This window comes from Orcinus orca, chromosome 2, assembly GCF_937001465.1.
Source record: "Orcinus orca chromosome 2, mOrcOrc1.1, whole genome shotgun sequence".
Taxonomy (NCBI): Eukaryota; Metazoa; Chordata; class Mammalia; order Artiodactyla; family Delphinidae; genus Orcinus; species Orcinus orca.
The window spans coordinates 23,923,807-23,945,281 of NC_064560.1; the positions used below are offsets into that span (position 1 = coordinate 23,923,807).

The window sequence follows — 21,475 nt, forward strand, 5'->3', positions numbered from 1 at the left end:
CTGCTTCCTGACCCAAACCTGGCCTCCCCGTGGCCCTGCATGGTGAGATGTGTCTCATGTTTCTATGGAAACCGCGAGCAACGGTAAATGTTACACTCTGTCAACGACACTGACCTCTTTGTGTGTCACTCAGGCACCTTCATAAATTAAGACCAGGGTGTGGGTCCTCCCTGAACCCTTGAGTCCATACCTGTCACTTTCCCACATTCTAACCAAATGTTCTAACCTTGAGCCAAAGTTGCTCAAGACCTAGTGTGGTCAGTCCCACACCTGCCAGATGGTCCACGGACACTTTACCTATCAACCCGTGTACGTTAAGAGAAAACTTGTTTGTGGGGGGGATGTAGATCCCCAAAAAGTCGACATTGATCGGATGCTTCTTCCAAACGCGATGAAGTAAAACAGAGAAGGACATCTCTTTATCCAGGGTGATAGTCACAGTTTTCTCTTTCTTCACCGAAACAAGCACCCTGGTGGGAAGTCAAAAACGAGTTAACGATTCCGGAACAGACTCGTTTTAGAATGTCATTCCTCTCCCACCCCTAATATGACTTCACTCTGCCCCGTACAACCCCCCAGTTTTTTAAGAGCTTTACGACATTTTGGCCACAGAACGTTGATTTATCTCCCAGCGCTGAAATTCTGTCAATGGATACGTTTCCATATCAACAATGAACAGGTACTAATGGGAAGATATTACTCATAGGACAGAATCATAGTGTTTCTGAGCACTCTGACACACTGGGCTGGATTTCAGTTGATGGATTCATTCACACGTCCAACATGTACTTATTGAGTGCTTACTGTATGCCAGGCGCCAGGCTAGCACTGAGACACACTGTGACCAAAACACATAGACTACTGCCAGGAGCAGGGCAGGAAGTAACAAAATTTTTTCTGAACCTTGACTTCTTCACATTTAAAATGATGATTTTGAGTTTTATGTTTGTGTCACGCATGTCTGGATTTGTTGATGTAGTCACGTGTCAAGGACACGCCCTAATTCGGATGTAACTGTACTTGCCTCTGGTTAAGGATGTGGGCTGTGTCGGACCAGGACAAGACAGATGTTCGAGAGCCCCCGCTCAGGGAGATGGTCTCGGTGCTGATTTCTATTTTCATGTCCTCACGTTGGAAATAAAATCCCAGTTTCCCAAAATAGGTGCTTAGTTTTTCATTCTTGGGCTTCTTGGCACCGATGAGCTGTCCATTGACCAAAATCCCTGCAAGGAAAAAAAATGTTTTTTTCTCTCTTGTGCACTCTTTTTCTTTCTTTCTTTCTTTCTTTTTTTTTTGCACATGTGGGCACCATAATTCAAATTTATAAAACTTGACAGAATGGGAAAATTATTTTTTTATTTAGCTTCAGGATTTACAAAATATTTTTTTCCTCTATAATTCTCATTTTATAACTATTTTCTTATGGTTTAAATTAATCATATCACAAGTTCTGCTAGTTCATACTCAGAGTATTTTATCTAGAATAGTTCGAATAGTTAGGAATATATTTATAATTCATTTCTCACTATCAGAGTTTGAAAAGAGTAGTTTGAAATATATATATATATAAGATTTTATTAAGGTAGGAAAGAAAGAAATCCCAGGTAGTGACAGTGAAGAATGACCATGATCTAGTAGTCTGATTCCAATATAATATCTTTTTATTTTACCTAATTCTGGATCAGAAACAAGGTTGAGGATTTTTCCAGGTTCTGAGTCAATATTGAAACAAATATTCTTTTGGCTTTTTGGTAGGTAGATGACGAAGTGTGGGTCATTTTCAACTGGAAAATATACAAAGAAAATGAAAACAAACAAAATCATAGAAAGGAAGATTAATTTGAACAGTATTTTATTCCTGAACTTCTTTAATTTCACAACAACAAATGTTTATTGTGCTCCTACTATATGCTAGGTACTGTTCTAGGCACCAGGGAGGACCCAGTGGTCCAAGCGCTGTCCCTTCCTCATGGAGCTGCCATCAGAGTTCTAGGTTATCTTACAAATATAATGTATACTCGTTTTGTAGCTATCACATATATTCTAGGCTAGAGAGAAAAAAATGAATAAGAAAGACATTAGGAATAAGAAACACAAGCATACACACTACATGTATAATATATACTACAAATGTACTACATATGTGTATATACAGTGACTGTGTGTATACATAGGTAAAATACCTGTATTTTTAAGTAGTCATACACAGTGCATAAAAATAAAAAAGACATACTATTACCTTTTGGCATACAGATTAATACTGATCAATTCCAAGAGCAATGAAGGATCAAGCTATTCCCAAGAAAGTACTCCTTTGTTACTAGACACCATTATTCTGGCTGATCTTTTTTGTTTGTTTGTTTACCCATTCAACAAATATTTGGTAAGAAAAAAAACCAAACCATGTGCAAAACTCTGAATTATGCAACGCTTCGTGTAGCTATAAATAAGTCATGGTCTTTACCTTCAAGAGAGAAACAATTTAATGAAGGAGTGACAAAGACTCTCTCCTGGGACTAACTCTACTCAGGCTTCCCTGAACTCTTCAAGTTTGACCTCAACTTTTGGACTTCCATGTTCCTCTCTGCATTGTCTAACTTTAGCAAAAATCCTACTAAGTAGGTTTAGCTAGAATCCCCCACCCTCCAAATCTGATCACCCTTGATATCTATTCAGGTTCCTCCTCCCCCCACCATCCTCAAGTGAGGTCTGATTACCTGGCCTGCCTTCAGCAAGAATCCTGTTAGGTTAGTTTAACCAGAACCCCCCCTTTCCACTGATGTTTCCTCTTAGTAATATTCCATTTACTGACCTCAGCCTGGTTTTTGTCTGTAAATTCCCACTTTCCCATGGTGTGTTCAGAGTTGAATCTAATCTCCCTCCTGCACTGCAATACCCCAGTGCAGTGGTCCCTACACCCATCATGAATAACATGCTTTAACAAATGTCTGAGAGGTTGCTGTTTTCTAGATGCTATCACAAAGCTCTTTGCAAATATTAACTAATTCTCACCGCAGTCCTGCAGAGGACAGGTGACCTTCCCGAGGTCACATCACAGCGTTAGTAAGTGGCAAAGTTATGACGCAAAGCCACGCTGTCTGATTACGTGCCCATTCTCCCAACCATCCTGATATGCTCCTTCAAGTGTGTGTTTGGGAACTCGAAATGGAGGATAAACTCATCCAGAACTGGAACAAAATCTTGTACTTCTTTGCACCCCTCACACCACCAAGCTCATGCTCTGTAGTCAATAAATACTTGGTTAATTGATTTTGTGTAGGAGCTGGGCATGAGAGGGCATCATTAAAACACGCAACGAAGCTTCCCAGCTCTTTGTTTTTTTAATCAAAAAAATCATTTTATTATGATAGCCTCTTCTTTCCTCTACACAAATAGGGTGTTCTGAGATAACTTGGCTTGAAGGAAATTGCTTTCATTAAAGATAATCATGGGTTTTGCCATTTTGATGAACCTAGATCCCATCCATCAGACCTTTTGGTGAGCAGCAGCGAATCAGTACTGCCCTAATGAGTGGATAGACGTCTACCAGAAACAAAAGGTCATACTGAAGTTAGTCTGTGCAGCCTTCCATTCTGATCAGGTTGGAGGGAGATTGAGGACCTGGGGTTAATGGGTGTGAGACTAGCCAGCATTTACCGAGCTTCTCCTGGGAACCAGGAACCTACTTTAGAACCACCTTGCAGGTTATCATCATCCCCATTTTGAAGGTGGGCTGAGACCTATAGATGTTTCAGTGTCCAGGCCAAGGTCATGGGGGCAGAGTTGGACCCCAGAACTGTCTGACTCTCAAGACCTTGTCCTTTTGGTTGCCTCATACAGCAGAGACAAGAAACTCGGAGCAAGCACTGCATTCTTACTGAGAAGAACACTTCAAAATAAATTGGCTCGGGCTCTACATGTTTCTATGAAAGTTTTATTTTGCAAAGGAACAGTTTAAGTGACTCATGAACTTGTCACTGCAATCAGATCTTGCTCTCAGAAGCCACTCGTTGGAAACACATGGTAAAAATGGCTGTTGTGCAAGCACAGCGACCTTGGACACATAGATTCCCCCCTCATGTGCCACTTTACGAGGCTGTCACTCTGAGAGTCACATGCAGAGCCCTTCACCAAAGCTCCATAGTTGGAGGTGATGTGGGAGGGGAGTGGAGGGACCTCTGTCTGAAGCATCGCCACCAATGGAAGCGTGAAGAAGAAGATCACCTTGGGCCCCCAAACAACAATTTCAGAGCTAAGTCGTAGAGGTGGGATGTTTTAAAATCTCTATCAAGATACTTATTAAAGATATTTAAAGATACCATAAATATCCATTCAGAGTCCTCGCTGTGTTCTCTCTGTTATAATTCTATGTCAGGTGAGTGGTAGGTGTACAGTCCTGAGAAATCAGTTCTGAGGATTTCTGGATAGAAGAGTCTTACGTTCCAAGCAGTCTAGAAAAGCAGCACATTTCTAAGAAGCTACACCAGAAGCTACTCTGATATTTAAACTGCAAACCACCCGAGTTAAGCTGGTACTTTGGACCTTCCAAGAGGGAGAGGGATGTGCTCCTTCTTTGAATGTTGAAATTTACTCCTAAATAAAAGGCAGAAAAGGGACACAAGCTTTCTACATGGGACCAGCCAATGGGTAGGCAGTGGAAACCCCTTTCACCGAAAGGCATAGTGCAGACCAGGAACAGGAGAGAAGATAGTTTCCTATTTCCCCCCAGGCAGCCCCTCTCTCTGGTTGAGAAATAAGACCCTGCAGAAGTTGATGACCAGAAGGCAAAGAAAGAATCTGCACAAGGAAGCCAGATGCAGCTGCCAGGACCCTCGCAAGGAAATTCGTTTTCCTGGCTTTCACACGATTGCATCTGCTACCCATGCCTGCCACTGAAACCACTGGTAGAAAGATTTTTAAATGCTGAGCAAAACTAGGATTTTCAAATATGCTGTTGATTAAAATCAAGTAAGCAAATTAACAAACAACCTCACAAAATAATGTATGATAATGCAGTTATATAGGAAACAACATTCAAGTATTTTTGATTATAAAATTGATAATAACACCTATTTAGGGACTTTCCTGGTGGCCCAGTGGCTAAGACTCTGTGATTTCACTGGAGGGGGCACAGGTCTGATCCCTGGTCGGGGGAACTAAGATCCCACATGCTGCATGGTGTGGCCCAAAACAAACAGAACACCTATTTATTGAGTGACTATAACACGCCAGCTCTTTAAAGATGGTTACATATTTAATCGACAGCTATGTAAGTAGCTTACATCATGACACTTACGTACTTACAGCTACACAAGTATAGTGATGCCTGTTTTCAAAATGAAGTGAAGTGCAGAAATGTTAAGTAACTTAAGTTCAAATGAGTGTCATGAACAATCTCCAAAGAAGATGTCCTTTCCATTGATACCCATTGGCCCTCCCCACACGAGAGGTGCATCTCTTCCATCCCAGAAGGTTTGCCTTGTATAGTTGGAAATGGGGTGCTATGGAATGCGTTGTCCCCCCAAATTCATATGTTGAAGCTGTAACCACCAACATGATGGTGTTTAGAGGTGGGGCCTTGGGAGCTGATGAAGGTTAGACAAGGTCATGAGGGAGGGACCCTTATGATGGGGTTTGTGCCCTTATAAAAGAGACACACGGGAGAGCCTGCCCTCTATCTCTCTCTCCAGTGCATACACAAAGGGGCCATGTGAACACACAGGAAGACAGGTGCTCCCTACAAACGAAGAAAATGAAATGTACCTGGCTGGCACCTTGATCTTGGACTTCCCAGCCTCCAGAACTGGGAGAAATAAACTTCTGTTGCTTAAACCACCCAGTCTATGGTATTTTGTTTTGGTGGCCCAAGCTGACTAATACATGGGGCCATCTTCTTTCCATGGAAGGCAATGATGCCTATAGAAGGCTTCCAGTTTTACCAGGATTTTTTAAACGTATACCAATGCTCCATGGCATTATGGTCCAATTGAGATCTGGGATGTGGAAGCATTGTGGAAGTTCCCTTACCTCTCATCACGTGTGGAGGAGGGGTTGTCTCAAGCACTGGAGCACCAACCGCGGGCATTGGGACCATTGGTGTCGGTGAAGGGTTCACCCAAGGTGGGAATGAATTTGGAGCAACTCTGTTGCCATAATACAGGGCACCTGCATAGAAAAAACTGTATCCATTAGTTTCCAGGTTTACTTTTCCATGGACATTGCTTACAATATCAAGAATCTGTTTTATGCAGACAGACCCCAGAGGTTTTCAGCTAAGGTTTTCTCCCATTATTTTTATTCCTGAGTTCTCTATCTTCCAGCTCCTTCTGTCATCATGCTGTGAGGGCCTGCTGTAGGCTTCTCTGCAGAGTCTGGGTCCTGGGCTAGGGTCTGTAGTAGGAGGAACCAGCCCTCGGAGGTTGGGGAAGGACCTTGTGCCTTCACCATAAACTGGGGAGATGAGGTCCAGCCAGACTCTGGATGGCATCTTCTCGGATCTATTCCTATCCACTCACCAAATGACAATCAGAAAGCAATAAGGATTTACTGTATAACACGATATTCAATATCTTATAATAACCTATAATGGAAAATAATCTGAAAGTACATATATATATAAAATGGAATCATTTTGCCGTACACCTGAAACTAACACCATATTGTAAATCAACTATACTTCAATAAAAAAGAAAACAAAACAAAACAATCAACTGAACGATTTAGTTTCCCAACCAACCAATATCCCCTACTGGTTGCAAAAAATTCATTTGGGGGCTTCCCTGGTGGCGCAGTGGTTGAGAGTCCGCCTGCCGATGCAGGGGACATGGGTTTGTGCCCCGGTCCGGGAAGATCCCACATGCCGCGGAGCGGCTGGGCCCGTGAGCCATGGCCACTGAACCTGCGCGTCCGGAGCCTGTGCTCCGCAACGGGAGAGGCCACAACAGTGAGAGACCCACGTACCGCAAAAAAAAAAAAATTCATTTGGCTTTCTGATATGCAGTCAGCTCCTTGTCTCTGAGAAAAAAATGCCAGTTCACCTAGGCATTTTATTCAGGGGATATAAAATCACCTATAAATGCCAGGTCATCTAGCCTGAGTTTCTCCCTGCATAAATTTAGCTGTGAGGCTCCAGGCTATTGTAACTGGAAGTCAGAAGTAAGAGTTTCTTGAAGCCTGGACCACTGTCATAAAGTTGGCATCTCACTTGGACAGAATTAAAAATGCAGAAAACGATCCCTCCAGTGAATGCTGGTCATTCTCAAGATTGTTAATAGAGGACCAGTCCCTAAGAAAGGGAGGAAGGAAGAGATGAGTAAACCAAGCTCTTCTAAATGTGGGCACACGTGCCCTTGGGTGTACCTTGGGACATTCCACGAGACACAGAGATCATGGATAGCTTTTACGGCAATTTTGAGCTTCTTAGCTTCCATATATATTTTTCCCAAGAAAACCCTTTCTCCTAGTTTAGAAATGGAAGGCACAGCTTTTTCCTGCCTGCCTCACCAAAAACCTCCCGGGAACTAAGTGTCCATTTGAAAATCGGTGTAGTGCCCCAAAATGGAATAACTGCAATGTCTAGGAAACAAATCTATTTGTAAGTGAGACAGTTTTCAATTCTTTGCTTTCAACAGGATTGGAGAAGGGCCTGACATGTCATCTGATAGACCATTAAAAATACTTTTTTGAGTACTAGATTCTATATGAGATTTGTATATGACTTCAAAGAAGTTCAGATAAGTGACTGCCACTGCTGTAACCAAGTTCTTTCCATTCCTGTTTACTTTTATCTACGTCAACAAGGCTTATCAGGACTTAGGCTTATAAAAAAATATCGGGTTGGCCAAAAAGTTCGTTTGGGTTTTTCCGTAACATCTTATGAAAAATTTCTCCACCAGGTAGGCAGACTCACCTGAACAACAAGAATGGTCTTGTGGAGGGGAGTCTGCCAGCATGCGTTCATCCCCGGCATCATTCTCAATCACCAAGGATGTGAGGGGGGTCACTATATGGTGATCCAGAGACATCTGCAGGATTGTTTTTGTAATTTTCCTTTTCACAGCAGCTGTAGGAGCCAGGCTCCTGTACTCAGGAAACAGAGACATTGGACAGCATCAGTAGATTTAACTCCACCACTTCTGGGTCCAACTGGGACCCTGGGGACCATGAGGTAAAACAGAATTAACTGGCTTCATGAAGCTTAGTATTTTGTCTATCCATGCAGTCCTAAGGAATTTTTAAACAGATTAGTATTTTTCTTAACTGAAGTATAGTTGATTTACAGTGTTCTCTGTGTTAATTACTGCTGTACAGCAAAGTGCTTCAGTCATATATATATATATATATATATATATATATATATATATACATTCTTTTTCATATTATTTTCCATTATGGTTTATCCCAGGATACTGAATATAGTTCCCTGTGCTACACAGTAGGACCTTGTTGTTTAGCAGATGCAATAGCTTACATCTGCTCACCCCAACCTCCCACTCCACCCCTCCCCCGACCCCCTCCCCCTTGGAAACAAGTCTAAATAAGTTATTTTTGAGAGCAGTTTTAGGTTCACAGCAAAACTGAGCAGAGAGTAGAGCTTTTCCATATACTCCCTGCCCCTTCCCCACCCGACAACCTCCCCCATTATCAACATCTCCCACTAGAAGCGGTACATCTGTTACAATCGATACATCTACATCTACACGTCATCATCACCCAGGGTTCACTTTTGTGTTGTACATGCTATGGGTTTGGACAAATGTATAATGACAGGTATCCATCATTATAGTGTCATACAGAGTAGTTTCACCTCCCTAAAAAGTCCCCTGTGCTCTGCCTGTTCATCCTTTCCACCCACTGCTCCCTGCAACCACTGATCCACTTTACAGGGATCGTTTTCTAAAAATCAATATTTAACGTCTGCAGCAATTTGCTATACACCTTTCCATGCACCCAGTTGCCTCTGTAAAGATGCAGGGACAGTTCTCGCTTACTTTAAAGCCACAGCTTACAATCTTGTGTCTGTTTTATAATCTTACTGACATGAAGGATTTTCTCTCTGAGCACAGTTATACAGCCGTATTTCATTTTTCCCAGCCCCGTTCACACCACCCTGCTCCCTCTTCCTAAGAATCTGATCAAAGAGGTGGAGGCGGGCTGGGGAACAGTAATTTTCTTATCCAAACACCCCCCTGTAATTCTGATACACGTGATCAAAGAACCATACATTACTCTAGAAATTAGTTTTTATATTGGAGCGTTTAAATACCAGTCAGCTGAGAAGCCAGAGATGAAATAGGTACCTATAGGAAGCCCTTACTTACGTGATATCAGAATTGCATAATCATAAATTTCTCTTTGGACAATAATCTATTTTCAGGAGTAAATGCAAACGAATTCCTGATACCCACAGCAATGAGACGGATGAATCTCACGGGCATCACATTGAGTGTAAGAAGCCAGAAACAAAAATACAGTTTGTATCATTATATGGAATTTCATCATAGGCAAAACTAGTCGATAGTGACAGATGTCAAAATAGTGCTTTCTACTCGAGGCGGGAGGTGGGTGTTGAGTGGAAAGGAGAATGAAGGGGACTTCAGAAATGGAAGAACTGTTCCGTGTCTGGATCGGGTGCTGATTACGTGGGTGATGTGAACAAAAATTCATTAAACTGTACATTTAAAATGAATGCGCTTCACATGCTTTATTGTATGCATGTTATATGTCAAGAAAAAAGAAAAAAGAGTGAACCCAGCTTGAGTTAAAACTGCCTGAAACCAGTGGAAATGAATACTCCAAACCCTGTAATAATTTGCTGCCTTTCTTGGTTCCAAACTCTTTTTTTTTTGTCTATTATGTCAAGTATCCAAGGCAAGTCTTTTGCTTTTGCAAATCCCTGTGGTGTACGGTCTTCTTACCGTTCAGCCAGAAGTTGGTTGATAGTCAGATAGGCCCACAATTTCTTGGTGAAATCAGGATCTGCATGCTTGTCTTTGGATAGAAAATCCTCCAAGCCATCCATCTCGGCCAGGGTTTCCAAGACTAACTCTGCATTAGCCTGGACAGTGGAAGGTTCAGTTGAAAGACACCAGTGGGGCAGAATTGTAGTTAATCAATTCACATTTTCCAAAGGATCTACTGTGAGTGAATCAGGGTAGCAGGCAACTGGAAGGGGAATGCAAAATAACCCAAAAGAATACACAAGAGGAAGTAAGAGCCAACCTCTAGAGTTTGGGATGGAAAAGGTCAGGATTTACACAATAGTTGGGAAGACGGCACAGATATTCTCAGGCCTTCCCTTTCGCTTTTTGCTTTTATTATACCCACATGATTCTTGGAATTCAGAGTATCAGCCTGTTAATATACAAGATGTCTCTTGTATACTAAGGGGACAATTAGTATTTTTAGAATAAGCAGATAAGTGGAAGTACCGAAGTTGCAGTGATAATACCCTGTAACTGCTCCAATTTATCAGGGTCAACTTTTCCTGCCACCACGATCTCTGAGCCTCCAAAATAGTTATGGAAACTGTTTTGAGTGACATCTGTTACTGGTGTTTGGGGATAGTTGAACTGAACGTTCCGGAGCAAGGGAGTCGAGACCTGGTTGTAGAATTTCTACAATTCATAGAAAAAAACAGAGAAATCATTATTTTCATATCACTTTATAGATCTAAAGCATTTTTCTCTGAGATTCTTCAAGTGCTTAGCAGACATCGCTCAATTTATTCTCCCAGGATCTCTGTGGAAAGCTATGGAAAATTCTCATAGTTATTCAATGAACTGAAACAGAGACGATCAAGACTTTGTTAAGAATATTACTCTTAAGAGCCCAGCATATTTTCTTTCTGTTATGACGAGCATGAAAAGCTCATGGACTCTCATGATAAGTCAGCTGGGTGGATATCCCCAAATTAGAACCTGTCTCTTACCTGTCCCCAGGTTTAAATATGGTGCCTGCTATCGATAGATGGTACCTGGTACTGACAGAGGGTGGAGTAAAGTATATTCTTCTTCTTCTTCATTTTTTCTTGTCCATTTAGTCAAAATAAACAAGTAATTGATATCCTTTATATTTAAGGAAATGTACAGGCTATAGTTTGACTTGTGTTGCATTATAGAAGTTGATTTCCAAGATGCCAATATACTTTAAAGGGAGAACAGTGCCCATGACGATTAGGAGGACTGATGGCTTAGCGGGACTGGAGAGACACAAGAAGCTGTGATGGTGTCTCCCAAGACCTGTTCAGGGAGTAGGGAACTTGGTATCCATCACCTTACCGCCTCTCATCTCACTGTTACTGCAGGTGTACAAGTGGGGGTGGGGTGCATGAGAAAGGAATAGAACACTTCCCCAATTCTTGTGACCTAATATAACTGACATAATGACAATTTTTACTTAAATTCAGCCATCTTCTTTTAGGCATCCGATATTGCTAGTTGAATGATTTTAAGTGAAGAAAAAAAAAAGAACAGAAAAAAAAGTTACCTTGAGCTGGGCAGAAGTGTCCTGGTTTCCATAAATCCTTTGCGCGATCCCACGGTTTTCGTTGGAGAGTCTCTTCAAAAAATCATAGTCAACATCAAATCCTATCCCCAAACTGAACAAGGAGATGTTTTCTCGTATGTTCTGCTTCACGTTTTTCTGAATTTTTGACAATTTCAATTCCCCTAAAGATGATGACAGGAAGGAAAGGAGTGAGAAGCCAATGCTATCAAGATTTAGGAAAACGCATGGAGGGCAGTTTAGCAAAATTTGTCCCAATTCAAAATGCACCTATGCTTTGACTCCGTCACTCAACTTCTAGGAATGTCCCCTAGAGATGCCCTCATACATGTTGAAATGAAGGACGGACAGTGGTATATAGCAACGTTATTGGGAATAGCAACACATTAGAAACAACTTAAATGTACACCGATAAAGGAGATGGGTTAAATTATGGTATATTCAAACTGAAATACTATGCAGTTATAAAAAAAGAACATGGCAACTCTTTATGTGTCTATATTGAACGATCTCAAAGGCACATTTTTAAAGGGAGAAAAGCAAGGTGAAGGTCAGCATATGCAGAATGCATTTGTATACATGTATGTATGCGTGCGTATATATTTCATATATTTGTGTGTATATGTATATACAGTATACAGATACACACAGAATATCTCTGGAAAGACACATAAGAAACTGGTAACCAGTGACTGTCTCCCGGGACAGGAACTGGATGGTTGAGGGTCAGGAGTAAGAAACTGACAATCTTTTAAGCTTATTTCCTTAAGATTTTATTCTAAAATTGAATTTTAAAAGTCATCTGATCCAGGCACTGAATCTACAACAAATACACAACAACTGCCACTCTGCCTCGCTCTCCGTCTTTCTAGAACTCTGGTACCTTGTCAGGATCGCATCACTGGTTCTCCTTCCACTGAGCTGTGTCACGCACAGTTAGGTACATCCTTGTCTACAAGACGGACTGCAGCGCAATCTAGCATTCACTCTCACTGGCACTTGTCCGTGTAAAGACGCAAATGAAGCAAATGCAAATAACAGTGTTTGTAATAGAAGCAGGGAGACGGCGAGCCATTGTGTGGATAAGAAAACACACAGGATGCATCAGAGAGAAGTAACCTGTCCAGGTGCAGTGAGTACATGGGGGAAATTTGGAGAACAGTGGGAGAACAGGTTACTGCAGACTCAGAGGATACATCCTCATCACACACTCTCCACACACCACCTCGCACACCTTACGCTGAGGAAATAAACACACTGCACTAGTATGTGTCAGCAATCCTCACAGCATGTGACTCAAATTCAAGTTTCCCCACGCTGTGGAGGTGAAACTGAGGCATTCAAGAGCGTCCTCCCCCCAAACGTCCGGGGACTGCTTTAAGTGGAGTGAATGCTTCAGGGTCAAAAGAACCCTTCTTTTAGGAAGCACGGCTTTAAAATGGCTTAGACACTCAGGCAAATGCATTTGAGTTCCCATTTTGAGCAAATCACGTTCCCAAGCAACAAGAGTAAAAATATTTACCACTAAAAATGTAAATGATACTCGCCTACTGTCGGATCGCCGTCAGACACCAAAATGATCAGCGAGACCGCATTGGGGTCCAACAGTCCCAAGTTATTGGCTTCATTCAAAATAAAGATGGCCCGCAGCAGTGCTTCGTTGATATTCGTCCCTGTGAAAGTCGTAGAATGTGCTGTTCTGTTACATACTCTTACTTTCCACAGAAACAATCACGTCTTGGGTTCAGGTTCATCTGTTTGGTGATGACTCATGTATAGTTTATTCAGTACCCAAATCATTCGATTGTTTTCTAAATTTTGACCAGGCTGGTCCAGATCCCCCAGTGGAATAAAATATTCACTTTGTAGTCAATGGTTCCCTTAGAGATGAATTAACCCTTTCAAAGCACCAGTCATTTTGTTAACCACCAAACTGAAGTTACCTAATTCAGCCTTGCTGACATACTTGGACACTGTCCTGTAAACAATTATGTTATGATATGTGATTTTTTTCTTTTTTTTTAATTGAAGTTTAGTTGATTTACAATGTTGTGTTAATTTCTGCTTTACAGCAAAGTGATTCAGTTATACATATATATACATTCCTTTTTCATATTCTTTTCCATGATGGTTTATCTCAGGATATTGAATATAGTTCCCTGTGCTATACAGTAGGCCCTTGTTGTTTATCCATCCTGTATATACTAGTTTGTATCTGCTAATCCCAAACTCCCAGTCCATCCCTCCCCCACGTCCCTGTCACCCTTGGTAACCACAAGCCTGTTCTCTATGTCTGTGACTCTGTTTCTGTTTCATAGATAAGTTCATTTGTGTCATATCTTAGTGATATTATATGGTATTTGTCTTTCTCTTGCTATGTGAGTCATAAGAAGGCTAGTATCACTTACTGACACCCTTTTCTGAGGTGTGTGGGATGGGGTATGGATTATGCTTTCACCATGACCACCATTCATAGTATTCATTGTTGAATAATAAATGTATTATTTAAAGTAGACCACTGCAGACTGGGCAAAGACCACTGGGGTAGGGAATCATATTTCTTAAGTGAACCAAGATTTGAATCCTATGGGAGTTTCTCACTGGGCTGTGGGCTAAACCTACTTACCTCCACTGGGCTGGATTTTGTGAATGTAATTCTTGGCATCTGCAATCTGTGTTTTGGTAGCTGAGACTAAATCGTTTCTCCAGGTTCGAACATTGTGGTTGAAATCAACCATGGAGAAATGGTCTTCAGCGCGTAGATCATCCAATATGGTCTTCATCGCTTCCACCGTCTGTTTTGAGAGAGAATACAGAAGGGTCTTAATACATAAGCTCTAAGCCTAAGATGAAACGAGGAAGACCAATAATTCATCCTAGTCATCTTGCAAGTAGTGGCTCAAGCTATAATTTTTCCAGAAAACCGTATAAATCCACTTGAGTCAACACAGATCTACCTCTCCTGTATTCTGAACATGTATTGTCTGTATTTCGATACTTAAACTTTTACTGTCTTATTTTGTCATGCATGACCAGTCTCACTAGCTTGACTTTAAGTTGAGGATTATGAGCCTCAGGTGGCCCCTTTGTGGTGTCTGAGAATCAAATGTATTTCTCAAGCGCATCTACTCAGCCTTCTCATCCACTACCACGTAATTATTGCTTCCTGTCTCCTTCCCCTTCAAACCACAAACACCCCCCTCTCCTGTCTCAGCTGATGACCTGGATTCCTACTTCACTGAGAAATGCAAGCAATCAGAAGAAAACTCCCACAACTCCCACCACCATAAAATCCCACCTGCCAGTACTTGTACCCATAAACTTTTCCTTCCCGCCTGGTAATGTAGAAGAACCGGTAGTTGTATTTCCGCCTAATGCAAATCCATCCACATGTGACCTAGATGGCATTCTCTCTCGTCTACTGAAGGACATGGCTCTAGCAACTGCCGTTTGCCTCTCCTGCATCTTGAATTTCCCTCTGTTGGTACATTTCCATAAACAGAGTAACATGCTATCATTTCTCATTCCTTAAAAAAACTCATAATGTACCCACTTGCCCCATTTCTCAGCTTCCCTTTGCAATAAAATTCCTTGAAAGAACTGTCTAAAATACTGTCTCCAAATCTTCTTCTGAAATACATTCCATTCAGGCTTTCACCATCATCCCTCCACTGAAACGTCGCTCGTCAAGGTTGCTGTGAGATCCGGTGGACTATTCTCATCTTATCAGACTCAATCTGAGCAGCATCTGGACCAACTGGTCACATCTCTCTCCTAATATAACTTCCTCGTCTTCTTCCAGAGCCTTGGACACTCTTGGTTTCCTTCTTCTTTCATTGGCTACTTTTTCTTAGTCTTCTTTGCTGGTTCCTCGTCTTCTCCCCAGATTATTCTAATTATTGGAATAGTGTAAGTTTGACTCTTGGTTTTCTTCTCTTATCTACACTTACTCCTTGGTGTTCTCACCTGGTCTCATGGCTGTGAATACCTTCTACATACTGGTGGCTCCTAAGTGTCTATCTTAATATCTCACCTCTGAGCACCAGATCTGTAGAGCCAAGAGCCTGCTTAACATGTTCGCTTGGGTGTGTAATAGTCATCTCAGACTTCGGTGATGAACTAAGTGCCCGACACATAGTGGGTGCTTAACAAATACTTGTTAAGTGAGGGAAGGAAGGGAGGGAGGGAAGGAAGGGAGGGAGGGAGGGGTGAAAAAACTCTTGTATTAGAGCAGTGGTTCTCAACTGAGGGTAATTTTCTCCCCAGGGGATATTTGACAATGTCTGAAGACATTTTCGATTGTCATGACTGGAAGGGTGGGTGCCACTGGCATCTAGTGGATAGAGGCCAGGAATGCTGCTAAACATCCTACAACATATAGCGTGGTCCCCACAACAAAGGATCAGCCAGCCCAAACCGTCAGAAACACCACTGTTGAGACCTGGGTACCGGGGTAGAAGCACAGTGGGCAGGGCCATGTCTTCTCTGTCTTTTGGATCCTAGAACAGTAGTGAACACTTGGGTGGTCAGAAATGGTTGTTGAATGAATGAATGGTTACTCGGTGGTTCAAATTGGTTGAATGGATAGATGGATGAATAAAATAAGAAATTTCCTTGTTTGTTTAGAATTGCATCTATACCATTAACACTGAATAAGCCTATGTTGAACTCTGAACTGGAAGATGTGAGACAGGAGGGCCACCAAGGAATTACAGCATAATTAGAAAATATGGGCATATAGTGATGTCAAAGTTATTCATGAACAATGGCAAGGTATTAAAGTGTTATATGCAGAAGAACCAAAAGGATATGAAGCAGAAGAGTGAGCAGAGTGAGAAGAGGTTATACTGACACGAAAGTTTTCAAAAAGGTGAGTTTTGAATAAATTTCTGCTGTTCAGAAGCCACCCAGTCTGTGTGACTTCATTAGCAGCCTGAGCTGAGACAAGCCCTGTGGCAAGAGGCCTCGAACAATTGCATCATCAGGAGAGGATCAGAAAAGGTAGGGAGCCCCAGGTACCCCTGCCCACCAGGGGTACTTACCTGTTTCATTTTTATTCCCCACATTGAGCCACTAACGTCGATGACAAAGAGGATGTTTTTGGGAATTGGGTCCATGTTCTCAGGAGCAAAGAAGTGTACAAAATATCCATTAAATACCTGGAAACCAGAACACATTTGTGATCCAAACCATTAGCAATGTTTGGAATGTAGGAAGACGAGGGTCTGGGGACTGAGAGAGGAGAGGGGTGCTCACAGGGGACAGGAGAGAACAGAGGCTTGGTGTCCCCCTGCTTCTCCTTTCTCCTTCCTGCTCCCACTCTGTCCTTCCCTGCGAAGGTCTGAGCCTTCTCAGCAGTTCACCTCCTAGGCTATTTCCCTCCACTCCTTCCACCCCACCCAGTCTTCATCGAGAGCCTCCGTCCCAGGCACCCTGCTCACCGACAGTGAATCAGGAAGAGTCCCTGCTCTCCTGAGGCTCGCGGGCAATGAAGGACCCAGACAAATAAAGAGGCAATTTGCAGCACAGGGTGTTAAGTCTGTGAGCAGGAAAAATAAAAGGCTCCGAGAACACCCCCAGTGGCGGTGCATCTAAGTCAGACGGGGGCGTCTTCCCCAGGGAAAGGGCATCTACGCTGGACTTGAACGTGGGTTCATGAGTTTGCAGTTAGGCTGCCAGCGTCAGGGTTGGACTGAGCTGGGGGGGTGGGGGCCAGGCCGGGGAAGAGACTTCCAGACAGTGCGGCCCTTGGCACACTTAGGGCTCCATAAGTGGTTCAGCACGATGAATTCAAGGAGTTAGGGCAGAGAACCCACCGGGCAGACCATGAAGGACCTTGATGTGCACCCTGGGGAGTCTGGGTTGTTCTAGAAGTTAATGGGAGGGGCTGGATTCCTGATCCCCCCCTCTGTCTTCTCTTGTAGGTGCTAAAGACTGGCTCACCTCATTCTCTTTCCACTGCCCTTTGGTTGCTTCCCCCAGGACATTACAGTGTCCAGCTGTCAGGTGTGTAGCTGTGGACACTTCCCGACACCCCCCCATCCCTGGAGAGAAGCACAGGCTCTTGGCTACTAAGGCCTCATCACTTTAGCACAGGGAAATATGCACACACATCTAAGACGTGACAAAAGAGGAAAGGGAAATGCTCAAGAAATCTCACAGGGAACGTAATCTCTGTGCTTTCTTTGATCATCTCATTGCAAAGGGCCTTGGAAGGTTATCGAAAATTCCCATTTTGTGATTTCCTACGGTTCTTCATTCAAGGCCTAGACGTACCTTCCTGGGACAAAGGCATGAGACCCAATGACCTTTATTCAGTTATCTTGACATAAAATGCTCGGCGACACTTAGAGAAATATGCTTTTAGTCCCCGGTCTGCAGCCTTGACACTCGTCTGGGCAGCTGGGAACTACCCAGAGGCCGACGAGGTTCATTCGGGGGTGGGGGGGAAGGGGGGTTATTCAACAAAAAACAGTTCTTTGGCTTTGGCGGGGCCATTCTCCCAGAGTCTGTTCTCACCCACCTGAAGCTCGCCGACCTTCTCCTCTCTGTTCACATCATACATCACCACGAGCTCACCATCTACCGCAGTCTCAGAGCAGTTGGAACATTTTCTTTGTTGTGCTACCGTGGGCTTGAAGGTGACGTGTGCCTGGAAAGAACAGTAGTGTCACAACCCGGTCTCAGCCCCCCTCCCTCTCCAGGTGAGGAGTTGACAGCTGCACCTTCTCGTGCACACAGGTGGAGGTCCAGGGCCATTCTGCATCCGGGCAGCATCAGTGGTCTCGTTGTTGATGGAAGGGATGGTGCCAAAGCATGTGAGGGGACGTCTAACAGCCTGCGGTGCTGCTGGCCTGGTTTCAGTCCTTTATAAGAGATTCAAAGAATTCCTCCCTTTCCCCCCATGGAAGAAACAGCTACCAGCTCTAGAAAGAGCTGCTGAAAGGTTCTTAGAGGACTTCGATCCCTCCAAAGGTGGTTCCTATTGGCCATTGAGGCAGAGAGAATTAGGCTGATATTTCTTGCTGTGATTAATGAAAATCCACTGTGTATTATGTGAAAACTGTCTGTTTTTGGCTGCACCATGCGGCATGCAGGATCTTAGCTCCCCAACCAGGGATCGAACCCGCGTCCCCTGCAGTGGAAGCACAGAGTCTTAAACACTGGACCAGTGGTTTTCAAGTCCCTGTGAAAACTGTCTTTTAGCTACTGCTCAAGTGAAATTACCTGGGGGAAATGGGACAGGACCTCCAAAAGGGACAGACTCTGGTCAAAATGCAATGAAACAATCCGTAATATTATTCTGTATATCCTGTGGGAGACCCTAGACTTTGCTCAGGGATCACTGTTCCTTTATATAGTTCCCTCAGCTCAGCACCCGATGGCTTTTCTATCCCCCAGGGCAGAGGAGGAGAGCAGAACCCAGGAGCCAGCGGCCCCTTAGACTCTGTAACATCAATGCTTGTGGTACCTTCTGGTGTCCTTTAGATACGACGGGAATTCCATCAAAATGCCCATCAAATGTGTCCAGAACATGAAGAAATCTCATTCCCTGAGGTTCAATAATCCACACATCTACCTAGAGGTGGGAAAGAAATTACTCAAAGCATTAAAATATTTCAAGATTGAGCAAGAAATACACTTACTAAGTCCTCTGCTGCTCTTCTCATCTTCAGGATTTCCCAAAGATGACCCAGCACGGCTCCACCATCACTTCTGCAAGTTCTTTAAATTGTGTGTGACATGATGCATCTCACCATGTAGGCTGAAGACCTTTTGGGCAACCTAGTATTCCCCTTCTATTGCTTCATTTCTCTGGGATTTAATTCCCCTTCGTCTACTCTGTTCCATTCCATTCTTATTTATTTTAAAAAATATTTATTTATTTGGCTGCACCAGGTCTTAGTTGCAGCATGCAGGATCTTTTAGTTGTGGCATGTGGGATCTAGTTTCCTGACCAGGGATCGAACCCGGGCCCCCTGCATTGGGACCGCAGAGTCTTAACCGTTGGACCACCAGGGAAATCCCCATTCTATTCTTGTTTAGAAATAAGAATGGAATGAGAATTTTACCATGATCCATTCATTCATCCCCTTGAATCTTCTACATCAATGGGCAAATTACAACCTGTCTGCTTCACCTTCCTATGTGTCAAATGGAGAGCAGGTCGAACTGTGCACTTCCCTGGGTTTCTTCCAGATCTGCTCTGCCTCTTACACAAGTGGTCATGTGATGTCAATAAGAATCGAGCCAAGAAAAGAGCAGTTCAGTTCTCACGGCAAGAGGTGAAGATTACAGGAGAGGTGAGTTCAAATTGGTAGCCAATGCCCTGCCGCAGGCACTGCTCTCGAGGTGAAGGGAGCTGGAGTGCAATGCGGGGAACGTGGAGCAGATGAAGACGACTACCTCAACCTCCACTGAGCTGCTATTATTTGCCACCTACTTCCATAAGCTCATCTCACTTGTAACCAAGGAATCTAAGAACGTTGTAGTACCCTTTTCACAGGTGAGAAAATTGAGGCTCAGGATAGCTTGTCCCATGTGGAAGGTCAGTGTAGTGGGTTAAATGGAGCCCCCCGCCAAGACATGTCTGCATCAAATCCCTGGAAGCTGTGACTACTACCTGATTTGGAAAAGGGGTCTTTGCAGGTGCAATAAAGGATCTTGAGATGAGATCATCCTGTACTACCCAATGGGCCCTAAAGTCAACGACAAGTGTTCTTACGAGAGCAAGGCAGAGGGAGACTCGAGACACTCAGAAGACACTCAGAACAGGTCACACCCTGGTGACGTGACCGGGGGGCAGAGATTAGAGTGATGTGGCCACAAGTCAAGGAATGCCAGCAGCTTCCAGATACCAGGAGAAGCAAGGACAGACTCTCCCTGGCAGCCTTTAGGTGCGTAGCCCTGCCAGCAAGTTGATTTCAGACTTCCGTCCTCCAGAGCTGTGTGAGAAGACGTTTCTGTTGTTCTCAGCCACCCAGGGTGTGGTCATTTGTTACAACAGGCCACAGGAAACTGACACAGCTAATAAGGAGATGAGCTGGCATTGAAATCCGCAAGGCCTGGTTGACTCCAAACCCAGAATCCTTTCTGCACGCCACCCTGACCTGCAGTGTCGAGTGACATGGAACACCACAAAGAGTGGGGACAGGCAGAAAGCACAGATGAGGGACAGAGCCGTAGAGGGATGGACTCACCTCCAGGTGCTTGGCCAGTCGTCCTGGCTGCAGGTGGAGCCTGTGCTCGTAGGACCCCAGCTTCCTCCACTTCACTTCCTGGTAATGAATTTCAAACTGCACCTTGGCTCCGGGGGCAATGTTCACTTCGGTTTTGAAGTTCTCCATATCGAGGGCTCTGCTCCTACAGGTGCGAGCCCCCCACGTGAGTCATCACAGGCAGAACCTACGCAGAGGGCAGCCGGGCTTCCCTGGGCTAGCAACCTGCCTATTGTCCAGAAGAATGAACGGTAGGTACAGTAGAGGTAACTGCAACTTCTAGATAAATTTCATTCCACCAGCCTGGAATTTTCTTCTCCTCTCCTACCTGATCTTTTTCTTCCAGAGCTTCTTGCAGATTTGAGTGTCATCTGCAAAGAGCTACTAGTTATTGATCACCTATTATGTGCCAGGAACTGGACACACATATCACTGCTATTATAGCAGCTCTGCAAGCTGGATCCCAATACCCTCAGTTATCAAATGATGACAGATGAGGCTCACAAAGGGTAAGTAATCGCTCCAGACCACACGGTGAGTCAATTGTACGGTAGGAACTCAAACCCAAGTTTAGATGATTCCAAAGACAGCACGCCTTTCCTCTACTGCTTTTGAGACTCGTTCTAGAGATTCTTTATATTTTGAAAGTCTTCAGAAAGAAGACATCTATTATTTCATCAAATTGAATGTGTATTTCCAGCACTAATGCCTTATTTAGTCCCATACACACCAAAAGTCCAACGTGATCATTA

General features: G+C 43.5%; 1 protein-coding gene across 1 annotated transcript in view; it reads right to left on the reverse strand.

Moving 5' to 3' along the window:
* Window positions 1-21,475, reverse strand: part of ITIH2 (inter-alpha-trypsin inhibitor heavy chain 2) — a 37,424-nt gene that overhangs the window by 3,163 nt on the left and 12,786 nt on the right. The window contains exons 6-19 of the mRNA XM_004281700.4: window positions 20,706-20,868; window positions 18,977-19,084; window positions 18,029-18,157; window positions 16,548-16,664; window positions 14,132-14,300; window positions 13,053-13,178; window positions 11,488-11,669; window positions 10,431-10,616; window positions 9,918-10,057; window positions 7,910-8,079; window positions 6,028-6,165; window positions 1,671-1,784; window positions 1,025-1,223; window positions 298-470 (exon numbers count right to left, since the gene is read on the reverse strand). Coding sequence (XP_004281748.1) covers window positions 298-470; window positions 1,025-1,223; window positions 1,671-1,784; window positions 6,028-6,165; window positions 7,910-8,079; window positions 9,918-10,057; window positions 10,431-10,616; window positions 11,488-11,669; window positions 13,053-13,178; window positions 14,132-14,300; window positions 16,548-16,664; window positions 18,029-18,157; window positions 18,977-19,084; window positions 20,706-20,868 — 2,114 coding nt within the window. The remainder of the gene's footprint in view (window positions 1-297; window positions 471-1,024; window positions 1,224-1,670; window positions 1,785-6,027; window positions 6,166-7,909; window positions 8,080-9,917; window positions 10,058-10,430; window positions 10,617-11,487; window positions 11,670-13,052; window positions 13,179-14,131; window positions 14,301-16,547; window positions 16,665-18,028; window positions 18,158-18,976; window positions 19,085-20,705; window positions 20,869-21,475) is intronic.